General features: G+C 42.7%; 2 protein-coding genes across 3 annotated transcripts in view; one reads left to right on the plus strand and one right to left on the minus strand.

The window, feature by feature from the left end:
- Positions 1-12149, minus strand: part of PPM1D (protein phosphatase, Mg2+/Mn2+ dependent 1D) — a 48265-nt gene extending 36116 nt beyond the window's left edge. The window contains exons 1-2 of one of the 2 annotated variants that reach the window (XM_084651048.1): positions 12060-12149; positions 6689-6784 (exon numbers count right to left, since the gene is read on the minus strand). Coding sequence is in view for 1 of the 2 variants with exons in the window: in XM_084651047.1 (XP_084507173.1) it covers positions 47-509 (463 nt within the window). In the remaining variant the exon portion in view is untranslated. Of the gene's footprint in view, positions 1-46; positions 727-6688; positions 6785-12059 lie in introns of those variants that run through there. The other variant, XM_084651047.1, reaches the window with a different exon arrangement.
- A 67-nt stretch (positions 12150-12216) lies between these two features.
- The window catches only part of APPBP2 (amyloid beta precursor protein binding protein 2), a gene marked incomplete at its 5' end in the record, with an annotated part of 37690 nt that continues 37425 nt past the window's right edge, over positions 12217-12481 (plus strand). Inside the window, one exon of the mRNA XM_084651049.1 lies at positions 12217-12357. Coding sequence (XP_084507175.1) covers positions 12217-12357 — 141 coding nt within the window. The remainder of the gene's footprint in view (positions 12358-12481) is intronic.

Here is a 12481-nt window from a genome sequence, read left to right on the forward strand (position 1 = left end):
GAAGCAAGGGAGAAGTTGAACAGATCTGGCAGCGCCTGTAACTTACGCAGCTTTTTCCACATGGCCCGGTGGCAGGCAATGAAGCCCTTGCGCAGGGCCGCGCACACCTCGGCCGGCTCCGCGGAGCAGAATCCCTTCTGCTTCTTGATGAAACCCCAGAGGTTCTCCCGAGCGAACTGGGCCGCTTCCCGGCCCCCATGCCCGTCACACACGGCGAAGAAGGCCACGGATCGGCGGGGGCACTGGCTGGAGCCGGGGGACTGCTCTTCCTCTTCCGCCGCCTTCGGGCTAGCGCCTCTCCTCCGACAGCTGGCGGGCAGGAGGTCGTGCCTGGTCCGGGACTCGGCCGCCCGCTGGCTTCCAGGCACCGATCCGCCCTTGTAAGGGGGGCCCTCCTCCCCTTCAGCCGGCGGCTCCGGCTCCACCACGATCTGGGTCACATCCTCCATGTATTTCCTGCCTCCCTGGTCGGAGAACACGCTCACCCCCAGCGAGTAGAGACCCTCCATGGGGGGAACGGAGCAGGGGCTGGAGCCGCTTCTCCGACGGTAGCAGGCCCCCAAAGCACAGGCGCGGGGTCTACAGCCGAGCGGCTCTAGCGCGCTCCCCCGCCAGCAACTCCAGCCGCGGCCGGTGACTATTGTTTACGTTCGAGGCGCTGTTTGGGCATGTCCGAGGCACAGAACGCGGCGCTCATGTAACAATCCCTGATGGAACCCGCAGAACCTGAGCGTTCCGAGGCGCAGCGCCCCCTGCCGCACGCCAGGGCTAACTGTACCTCCAGCTCCACCGTTCGAAACGGCGCCCCCTGCGCCAGTCCCCGACGCAGGCCTTGCAACCACCCTCTGCAGAGCTCAGCGTTGTAACTAGAAGAGTGCCCCCTGCAGCCGCGGGCAGCGAGGGACTGAGGCCACTGCCCGCTGCGCGTTAAAAACTTCTGCTGGTCCTAGGTCCACTTCAGAGGCTTCTCTATAGGGTGACCACTGACCAGATAGCAAGTATGAAAAATCCGGGGGGGAAATAGGCACCTATTCAAGACAAAACCTCAAAGATTGGGATTGTCCCTCTAAAATTGGGACATCTGATCACCCTAGTTCTCTATTAAGACTTCCGTTTTAATTTTACTGGAGATTGCTATAGCACCATAAATGTACAGGCACCCGGAACCCAGAAGTCCTGCCTCTCTCACCTCTGCTTGAACCAGCAGAGAAGACTTCTTCATAGGTAAATCAGCCACATTAAGACACCTCTTTTACCACAGTGGTTAAAATATTATTTATGAAATTAAATAAGACAGACACAGCATCCCCCAAGAAGCTGTCTACAATCCAGAAAAACAAGATCACTTTATTTCCTTTTTGGCTAAGAGACAAATGCAAACCAAACAATTGCTAAGAGGATAATTGGCACTGTAAACATCTATAAACCAATCACTATTGATATCAGTGTCCATCAGTGGGTGAACAGAGCCAATTATTATCAGGGTGTAGCCAGAAAAGAGTACTGCCCCCTTGAAGTGAGTGAAAGAAAGTTACAGAATAATAATACCCTGGTGTCTGTTTCATCCAAGGAACTATTAAAGTCTCACAACACTGCTAAGAAATACGATAAGGAAGTATTACCATTTCACAGATGTGTAGGCACAGCAATTGTTATTAAACACAGATTTTCATTAAGTCAGATTATGCTTTCTAAAACACTTAAGACAATGTCCCTTGCCTTGAGGGAGCACATCATGGGCACACAGAGCCAGGAATAAGATCATAGGACTGGAAAGGACCTCCCAGGTCATTGAGTCCAGTCCCCGCTATCAGACAACCCATCAGATAATCTCATTCATAAATGTATCAGGCTCCCTCTTAAAACTAGTTAGGTTGTTTTCCCCATCTACTATTGAAAGGTTCTTCCAATATTTATTGGGACAAATCTTGCTCTGATTCTGCACAGTATAATCCTCCCTGAAGCCAAATGGATGAATTGTACAGGTTGTAGATCACAGCAAATCCCAATTCCTGTTGCTAGATTTAAACCATGAATTAGAACCAAGCAGACTAACTCCCATTCCTGGGGTCTCTGTATATGCATACAGGTTATTCTGATATTTGTGAAGCTCACCAAAACAGGGAAAAGTCAAGGGGAATATCTAATTCATTATGATAATTAAAAGAACCAGTGGTTTACGAATTCCAAGATGTTCCTTTTTCCCCCCTTTTCATCCTGATGAGATGTCATTTTGTACTTCCAAATGGAATCCAACATTTCATAATTTGTTGGTGATGTTGCATGCGGGCCAAATTGATTTATGTCTGGTGACTGGAAATATTTATTAAATATTCTATAATCAAAGCATTTATCTCATACAGATCATTTTACCAAATTAGAGCAGAGTGGGTGTTTTTTTGTTGTATAACAGCCACACCCCAAATTTGTAATTGGACACACAAAAAATCCCAAAACAAATGCTTTAAAATATCTTGGGTGTGGAGCTGCTGTTGATTATGCAGCGTGCTAAAGTACATTCCTATTTGGTAATTTGTTCTTGTATTCTTATAGACTTCAAAAAAGCTCAGTTCAACCCAACCAGATACAGTAATCTTGCAGTGACATAAGCCTGTATACAAAGGGTGTAGAGAAAGATGTTGGTTTCATGAAGACTTATTACCTCAGCCCCACACTTCAAGACCCAAATAGTTTGCATACATCAAGTGTAATTAACTATTTCTATGCGCAATATATGCCCATATGTATATATTTCCTTTTCCTAAAACCCACTGTATTAGTTAAAATCAACAGGAAAAGAGCAGAGAAATTTCATACATATAACCCCTTACAGCTAAAGTAGTTGGGAGGGTTGGTTTGGGGTTTTTTTGGTCAACAGTACGGGCTCATCTGTAGGAAAAAGCTGCACCAGTTTAACTAAAATTGGTATTTAAACCAAGATAGTTAAACTGACACAATCGCCTGTGTAGACTGTTATTTTTGTTTAAGACTGGCTGATTGCGGTTTAGTTTAAACAAATTCCTTACATATTTAAGTAAAATCAAAATAAGCCTATTTTAAACTGAAATAAGAGCATTAATATTGCCTTTTATTCTGATTTAACTGAGTTTATTTAAAATCCCATCATAAATTAAACTGTTATAACATCTCACGCAGACAAGCATTTGGTTTTATTCCAGTTTAAACATGTTTTATTTTGGTTTTAAGTCAATTGAAGCAAGTTTAAGCTAAACTCAAATAAGTCACTCAACCCGAAATAAGAGTGGCCTTGTCTTCACTAAGGAAAAAAAGGTGTCTTTTTAGCACATGAGTTAAAATCCCAGGGTAGACAAGGCAATTGTAGTTTTAACTTGCTAGCTGGTTGAGGTAAACCCTAGGCTCCTCTGTAAGGAGATGTTAGCTAATACATGTTAAAAGTACACCCTTTTTCCTAGCCCTGGTCTATGCTTTAAACTTAGGCCAGGGTAGCTACAGCACTCAGACTGTGGAAAACCCTCACTCCTAAGTACCATAGCTATACTGACCTAACCTCCGGTGTAGACACAGTTAGGTTGAAGGAAGAATGCTTCCATCAACCTAGCTCCAGCACCTGGGGAGGTGGTGTTCCTACAACAATGGAAAAACCCCTTCCATCATTGTAGGTTGCATCTACACTACGGGGTTATGCTATAGTTATGGCACCGTAGCTATGCAGCTACATTGCCACAGTGTACACAGACATAAATGAAGGCAGGGCTAGTTTCTACACAGGGGTTTGCATCAGTTAAAGTACACTGTTTTAAAAAATAGATTTAAATTAAACCAGTGCAACATCGGTGTTTAGACAAGGCCTAAGGTGTGCTCTGACATTTTGTGGTCAGATAACCTAGAGCACTATTGTTTTAGCAGCTCAAGCCTGGTTTACCTATAAAGTTTTCTGGTAAAACTTGCCTTCTGTCAGCATGCATCCACCTTCAGTTTTGATAAAACCCTATACTTCTGCCAGCAGCATAAGTTCTCTACCAGCATAATGCCTGTGTGGACACTCCGTGAGCTGTACTCCAACAAACAGCCCCCCAGCAACAATCCCAATGCCACTGTCCCCACAGCAGTAACCACCTTTGTCAAATTTTTGAACTCCTCTACCTAGGGGTCACAGCAACCAGAAGCTATATACATACACTTTTAAATCCCCAGCATGTTTTGGAAATGCCTTTCTTCCTGCTAACCCATCTCTGCAAGCACACAGGTAAGACTCCATGTAAAGCTAAAGCTAAAACTGCAGCAAAACCTTTTGCTTCTGCCTGGTCCAGGAAAGAAATCCTGGATTTCCTCAGTTAATGGGGGAAAGGAGCAGTGCAAGCGCAGCTGCTAAATTCCCACAAGAGTCAGATGTTTATTTGAACAGTGCCAGGGAGATGCAGAAGCTGGGGTACAGCAGGGATGAGTTCCAATAGTGGGCAAAGTAGAAAGAACTGCAACAGTCCTACCAAAAGGAGGGCAACAAAAAGGTCTGGAGCTGCTCCCCGGAGCTACTGCTACTACACAGAGCTAAATGCCATTCTGAGCGGGAAGCCCACCACAAATCTGTGAGTAGCAGTGGACCCTTTGTGATTTCTGGATGACGGCACTCCAGAACTGCACAGTGATGAAGAGCCCACTGAGGAGGGAGACCACAGAAGAGGCAGAGCCAACAGAGAGCCAGGCGCTCTTCTAGTCCCAGCCAAACCCAACCCAAATGAATCCATTAAAAAAGGGGACTCAGGAATGTTCCAAAGGTGTGAATGCTTGTATGTGTGGCCAGTCCCTTCCCATGTTCAAGGAGTAATTGTCCTTGGTAAATAAATTCAGCCCCCTTCTCTTCGGTTAAATATTTTCCAAGCCCTCCACATTATATATGGTAAGTGGTATGCAATATACTCAACTCTAATTCAAATCATTACATCTCTAGTGATAGAGAGAGAGAGAGGATATAAACATTTTGAGTTTGCATTGTTACTAATTTAAAAATAATGAGGGACTGGATGCCTTAGGGGTTTTGCAATGGGAGATGGAGCCTTTCACCTCTAGAAAACTGGTGTTCAAGTTAGCTAATTAGCAATTGATGCTTTGACAACGTGAAGTGCAAATGTTAAACCCAGCCAGGTTGATAGTGGCCAGAGGTTATTTAACCTCTCATTGTTGCTAGGTGGCCTAAGTGAAGTGAGTTGGCAGTCTCAGTAGAATTGCTAGTGGGCAAGTATCTATGGGTACATCTACACTGCAAATTGAGGAGTAATTGTAGCATGGTAAAGCACCTACAGCAGCTTTAATCTAGCTAACATGGATAACAATAGCCGTGAAGATGCAGCAACACAGACCCACCCCATCATAAATAGCAACTCGAGTACATTCCCAGGGTCCCTGGCAGACCTGAAGTGGGGCAGCTAGCTCCCACTGAAGCCTGTGCCACAGCATCTTCATTGCCATTGTTATCCACACTAGCTAGATTAAACCTCGAGCAGATATGCCTACCGGTCCCACAGTTACACCTTAAACTGCACTATAGGCATACCTTTAATTACAATTACCTCCACAAACAGCATCCCTCCCTATTGTTGATCTTCCTCAGAGAAGCTAAGGATTGGAAAGGCATGGAAACTTATCTCCCCCTTGCAACACTTTTCTGTCAGGGTAACGATGAAGTATACTGACCAATTAGTATGGGGAAGTTTGTACTACTTGTTTGTTTGATAAGATGTTTCCATCCTGGTCCTGGCAGTTGAACACTGCACCAATCACCTGCAGTAATTCACTATTTTAAATAAACACAAGATACAGGGTCACATACAGCTTCCTTGTATCTAATTGCTTATATACAGATAGAGAAAATTTCACAAGAAATTTGAGAGTAAAATGATTTAACTGTTTTCATCTTACTACTTAAAAATTATTCCTAAAGAGATACAAGATGTCCAGCTGGCCAGACTACAGAAAGACAGCAGTTTAGATTCTCTTCTCCACTCTAGAACGTTTTATATGCCCTAGGATCAATGCACTCTTCTCTTACTATGCTGACATTCTTTCCCAAACTTGACTCTAAGACCAATATATATGAAACCTACAAAACATTAAATTTACTTGTCGGAATTGGAGCAAGCAAAGAATAATATCAGCATAAAGAAGAAAACTTTTTCTGACAAGAGGAATGTTCACACAAATACTCTCCTTTTCTTTGTGTAGTTTTACAGGAGCCAACGCACCAGAGTGCTGCTCTACAGCTTAATTATTTCCTGTTAGAGCTTACAATTTTAAACTTCCAACAAATTCCCCATAATACTGTTTTAAAGGTTTCTGTAATGTCCACATCAAGAAGATGGAGCTCGTCCTTATGTCTGGCATGTCAATTAATTCCTTCCCACTTCAAAATAAGCAAATTATGTTACAAATGCGAGTATTTTTACATTTTTCCTAGCAAGCTAATCCAATAATTTAAAATATCTATTTTAACACAACTGCTGAAGTGTGAACAAACATCTCAATCATACCAAAGCTTAAAGCCTTCATCTTGATTAAGAAGCTTCAGAGAAAATACAAATATGGGACAATATTATCCAAACGTTTTGAGAAATCTCACTTTTCACTGGTATTTTAAATGAAAAGCTTCAATTACACATGGGTATCTCTCATCTTTATGAATATATCAACTGAATTCATGCAAGTATCTTACCTTTAGAAAATGAATGTAAGGAACAACACTGTTTTGTCAGGAGATGGACTAGGTGAGGACTTTTCCATCTGTAACATCCAGGATTCTTTTTTTCCCCTGTAAAACAGACAAAGCACTTATAGAGCACCTTTCACCAAAGAATCTCAAAATGCCTTAGAAGTATTTATCTTTTTGACCCAAAGTATTCTAGGGACCATGATAGGTATTCTAATTATAGCATACTTCCCAAATGAGGGGAGTTAAAGAAGCCTCCCATTTCTCTCTGTGAGGTAGATATTAGATTTATTTTACAGGTGGAAGAAAGTGAGGCAGAACAGTTAAGTGATTTAGCTAAGGTCACAGTACTAGTCAGTGATAGAACTAAGAAAAGAAACTAAGAGTCTTGACTACTAGCTCACTGCTCTAACCATGAGACTCATGTCTAGCCTCATAATAGATCTTTAGTATTTATTTCATACATGCATACAAACATCCTCAAAAAAACTCTATTCACAAACACATATATATATATAAAGTAGCAACTAAAATTATATTGATATAATTTGTTATATCAATATAACTTGTGGCATTAGTTTTTCAGGAACCATCACTTTGAGTTCAGTGCCATGGTAAAAAAAAAAAACTCAAGCAGGTCCACCCCTCTTCTTTCTAGGCTTAAGTACTAAGCGGTAGAACATTAATTCAGTTGTTTACAATGATTAAACCTTCCTCCACATTGCCAAAAGTGATTTTTCCCCCCATGTACACCAGCTGAGGTAGAAAAGGAAACCTGAGCCTAACAGTTCCACCAGCTTGTCCAACCTTCAAGTATGTAAGGAGTGAATTTAAATAGTCCAATGTTAGCCAGAAGTGACAACTTTTTAGAGATCTAAGCTTAGTTTTGGAAAACTTTAGGCTATGGGAATAACAGGATCAAAGTACATCAGCATGAACTCATGCCTCTGTATTTCTCTACAGACTCTCCCTGTCTGCATTTATTCCAAGAGGAAGTTTTAGATGATATTGTAGCAATCAAGGTCTCATTTGCACTCAGAATACACTATAAACAGGAGGTTGTGAGCTGATTTCCTTATATGACATTTCCATTGTCCTCACTTTAGGCTGATTAGTTTCTTCACTGATTTTTCAAAGGCCAAACTGAAACATGGAAAAAGTAAATGAAGACATGAGATGTGGCATGTACTTTGGATTATGAAAAGTTATTTTTTAAATAATACAAAGTATTAGAGAAAAAAGGAAGTTTGTTTACAAGATATTATAAGATGACAGTGTTCTTTGTTTTTGTTTATTTCCTATACATCTCTCTCTCTATATATATATATACATATATATACACACTTAAAATACCAGGGACTATATAAGTCATTGAACTCTTTCTCCTATCCCATACCACAAACTCACGTAAGGCTCTTTCTGAAGATGGGTCTTTGCTGCACAGTCAAAGGCCTGATCAGTACTCCCATTGAAGTGATGGCAGAAGAACTATTGACTTGAGTATGAAAAAGTATACCCCTGACTGACACAGCTATTCCAACCTAACCCCCACTGCAGACACAGCTATATAAACGGAAGAATACCTCTGTCAACGTAGCTACCATCGTTTGGTGAGGTGGTGTTCCTGTACCAATGGAAAAACCCCTTTGGTTGGAGTAGGCTGTATCTACACTACGGATTATGTCAATGTATCTACAGAGACTCCTATAACTTGCATTATATTAATAGACCAAGTTTGGGTGATAAAGGTAATAGTATTGACATAACATACTTAGACTTTTTCAGGGCATTTGACTTGGTACTGCACAACATTTTGATTAAAAAACTAGAACGATATAAAATTAGCATGGCACACATTAAATGGATTAAAAACTGGCTACTAGGTCTCAAAGTAATTGTAAATAGGGAATTGTCACAGAGCAAGTGCATTTCCAGTGGGATCCCGCAAGGATGAGTTCATGGCCCTATGCACGTGAACATTTTTATCAATGACTTGGAAGAAAACATAAAATCATAGTTGATAAAGTTTGTAGATGACACAAAAAATGGGGGAGTGGTAAATAACAAAGAGGACAGGTCACTTATTCAGAGAGATCTAGATGCAACCTAATAATATGCATTTTAATACCACTAAATGTAAATGTATACATCTAGGCACAAAGAACATCGGCCATGCTTACAAGACGGGTGACTCTATTCTAGGAAGCAGTGACTCTGAAAAAGATTTGGCAATTGTCATGGATAGTAGTTGAATATGAGCTCCTAGTGTGATGCTGTGGCCAAAAGAGCAAATCGATCCTGGGATGCACAAACAGGGAATATCGAGTAGGGGTAGAGAGGTTATGATGTGACCTCTGCTGGAATACTGTGCCCCATTCTAGAGCCCACAATTCAAGAAGAATGTTGATAAATTGGAGAGGGTTCAGAAAAGAGCCACAAGAATGATTAAAGGATTAGAAAACATGCCTTATAGTGATAAATTCAAAGATTAAAATCTATTTTGCTTAACAAAGAGAAGGTTAAGGGGGGACTTTAATACAGTCTAAGTACCTACATAAGTGACATGATATGCCAGAATAGTCTGTGTACTGTAGACATACCCAAAGATGTCTTCTGACTTTAGCAACGTGGGCATGCATAATTGTTATTAATACAATAGAAGTGCATCAAAGAGGTCATTGAATGGTACACATTCTGCTTATAAATTAATAATATGGCTTAAAGGAGTAAATTATTTTTTAGCAACCAGAAGAGTAGATGATTATTACAAAAAATGAAAACAGATAAGCAGTGTATGTAAGCAGTGCAGAACAGTTACAGTGAATAAAGTAGGTCAGCCAGTTTCTATAATTAAAGCCAGCTAAATGAAGAAAGCAGGCATATTTGTCAGACATAATAAGGCCAAGTGACAAATCTCAAACAATACAACTCATTGAGATGGAACATAATGCATTCTAATAAATTGAGACCAGGAAAACAAGCTCAAAGTCAGACTTAGATAACATTATTAGAAGTAACCACACTCCTGCCTATTCAACATTTTCCAGAGAGTTAAGAAATGTATATTTCTCAAATTAAATCTCTCCCAATAGTGAGAAATACACAAGTACAGAAAATCCACAGAGAGCCTTTTTAACAAGGTTAATAACCATTAATGTAAAATTTAAAATAGTAAAAAACCAACTAACTCATTGTGCGATCTTTATTTTGGGGAAGTTCTATGGCCTGTGTTGTACAGGAGGACAGACTAGATGATCAGTGCTCCCTTCTAGCCTTGAAATCTATGAATCTTGGGCAAGTCAACTGCTTTCTCTTAATCTGTGAAATGGATAGGATAACCTCACAGAGCTTTAGTGAGGATTAATTAATTTTTAAGTATTTTGAGGTTATATAAAAGACTATTAATAAAGTAGATTAGGAATAAAGTAGTAAGTATTATTAAACTTATTGTACTGGTCCTTTGTATAATTCTATTATACCTTCATTGATTCATTTATTCTTAAGGGGAAACTCATTCTTACCCAGTGAGGATGTATCCTGTTATCGACTCCTCACAATCATCGAACAGTAACAGAAGTATGCTAGCCAACATTTTGAGAGACAGAAAAGGAAAGGAGAAGAGAAATAATGGTCACTGATACTCTGTCAAGGGAAAAAATCCTAACAGGACAATATCCTCTTGCAACCTATATTTGAAAAACAAACACCTTTGACAGTGACATCTACAAGATTATTGGAAACAGATGAAAGCCCCATCCCTTGGAACTTTTAGGAAGGATAAAATAATATGTTGTTGGCAGCAATCCGACATTGGCCATGGCAGGTTGAACTAAGCCTGGATCGAGGCTGAAACACCATTTCTAAACAGTTATAGATATGTGTTTTTATCTATCCATGTTTGCAATAAAAACATTTACAATACAGAAGTCCCTAACTCAAAGTCATGGTTTAACTCATGGCATTTAATTGCTGCCATCAATCCTGAGCCATAATAATTCACTGTATGAGACCTACACTCTGCAGATTTCTGAGAATGTCTGCTGTGCATATTCCTACTTTCTGCCTGCATTCTGCTTGGGTAGGGGGCTGCAAAGACGCTTCTTTTTCAGACTAGATGATCCTAATATTCCTTGTGTTCCTACAGTCTATGAGTCTATGAACTGTAGCAGAGAACTAGCTATCACAATCCTTAATGGCATCAGTAGGCCCTATCAAGAAGGCAAGTTAGAGAAAATAACTCTGAAACAACATGCTAATGAGAAAAATGGGAGAGTGGGTAAAGACAGTAGAAAGACAAGATGGGTGAGGTAACGTCTTTTATTGGACCAACTTCTGTTGGTGAGAGAGACACAAGCTTTTGAACCACACAGAACTCTTCTTCAGCTCTAGTGTCATTTCCATAATCAGTCAAAGTTTGTATCCACCGTAGGAGGAAAAAAGCTAGATTTCACCCTGTTTTAGCTAACAGATGGTAATTTACACAATGTAATATTCCAGTAAGGACAAGGCAGTTTTAACACGTTAGTAGGTTGAGGTAAAACTAAGCTCCTGCTTCTCCCTCGTGTTTGTGACCTCAACCTGCTAAAACCACAAATAATCTCACCCACACTAGAATTTTACCACGTATTAATACATGGTAAAAAAAAACCAACCCACCCTTTCTCTTAGTGAAGACAAGGCTGGGATCCACATTTTAGCTCATAACTGAAAAAAAGAAAATTACATTTCCAGGTTAGGAAGTTACTGAATATTTACAGCCCTCCCTGGACCTTTTTGCTCTTATGCTCTCCCTCTCCCCGCATCCACCCCTTCTTTTATTAGGCTGCACCTCCTTCAAAGCAGGGACAGCCCCCACTGGGTTTTTTTGGACACAAACACGACACGAATCAGGAAAATAATTTAGCCGCCAATTTGGTGGGGACAGGGCATTGCATGGCACCAGTGACTAATTCACAGCGTCTTCTCTCCACAACAAGAGCCGAGTTTTCCTCTCACTGACACCAGTTTTAGGCCGCTGTATCTCCATAAGTTCCCCTCGCCCCCCATCTTCCCAGCTTTTCTTCCCGACCATCTCCCTCTTCCACCCCACCAAAATGCACCTCTTTCCCCCCCGTGCCCCCTTTCTCCCCTCTCTGCCCCCCACTTTCTACCCCACCTCCCCTCTCCTTACACCGTCTCCTCACCCCATCCCCCACCTGGCTTCATCACCTCCCTCTCCGCCCCTTCACCTCCCCCGGGCGCCCCTCTGCCGGCCCTTCCCCCCCTTCTCTCCCGCCCCTCCTCCCCGGACCTTCTCCCTGACGCCTCCCCCCCCCGGCTGCGGCCCAGCAGGAGCAAATCACCCCCCTCCCCGCGCCTTCCCGCCTCAGCTCCCCACCCCCTCGCCGTGCGCGCTCTCTGGCGCCGCTGCGGCCGCCGGATCCTCCTGGCCCCCCGCGGGCAGAGAGCGTCCGGGCGCTGCTGGGCGGTGGGAGCCCCCCGGGTGCGGGGGGGGGAGGAGGGGGCGGCGGTGGCGGCGGCGCCGCACACCCAAGATGGCGGCGGTGGAGCTGGAGTGGGTGCCGGAGACGCTCTATAACACGGCGATCTCGGCCGTGGTGGATAGTTACGGGCGGGCCCGGCGCCGCGACATCCGCTCGCTGCCCGAGAACATCCAGTTCGACGTGTACTACAAGGTGAGGGGGCCCGCGGCCTGGGGCAGATCCGCTCCCTGCCCCCGACAGCCCGCTCGTGGGCCCCTCCAAGGGGAGGGCCTCAGGCCCTGTTTGCCCCCCGGGGCTAGCCTCAGGTGGGGGAGCG

This window comes from Lepidochelys olivacea, assembly GCF_965140295.1.
Source record: "Lepidochelys olivacea isolate rLepOli2 genome assembly, chromosome: 17".
NCBI classification, from domain to species: Eukaryota; Metazoa; Chordata; order Testudines; family Cheloniidae; genus Lepidochelys; species Lepidochelys olivacea.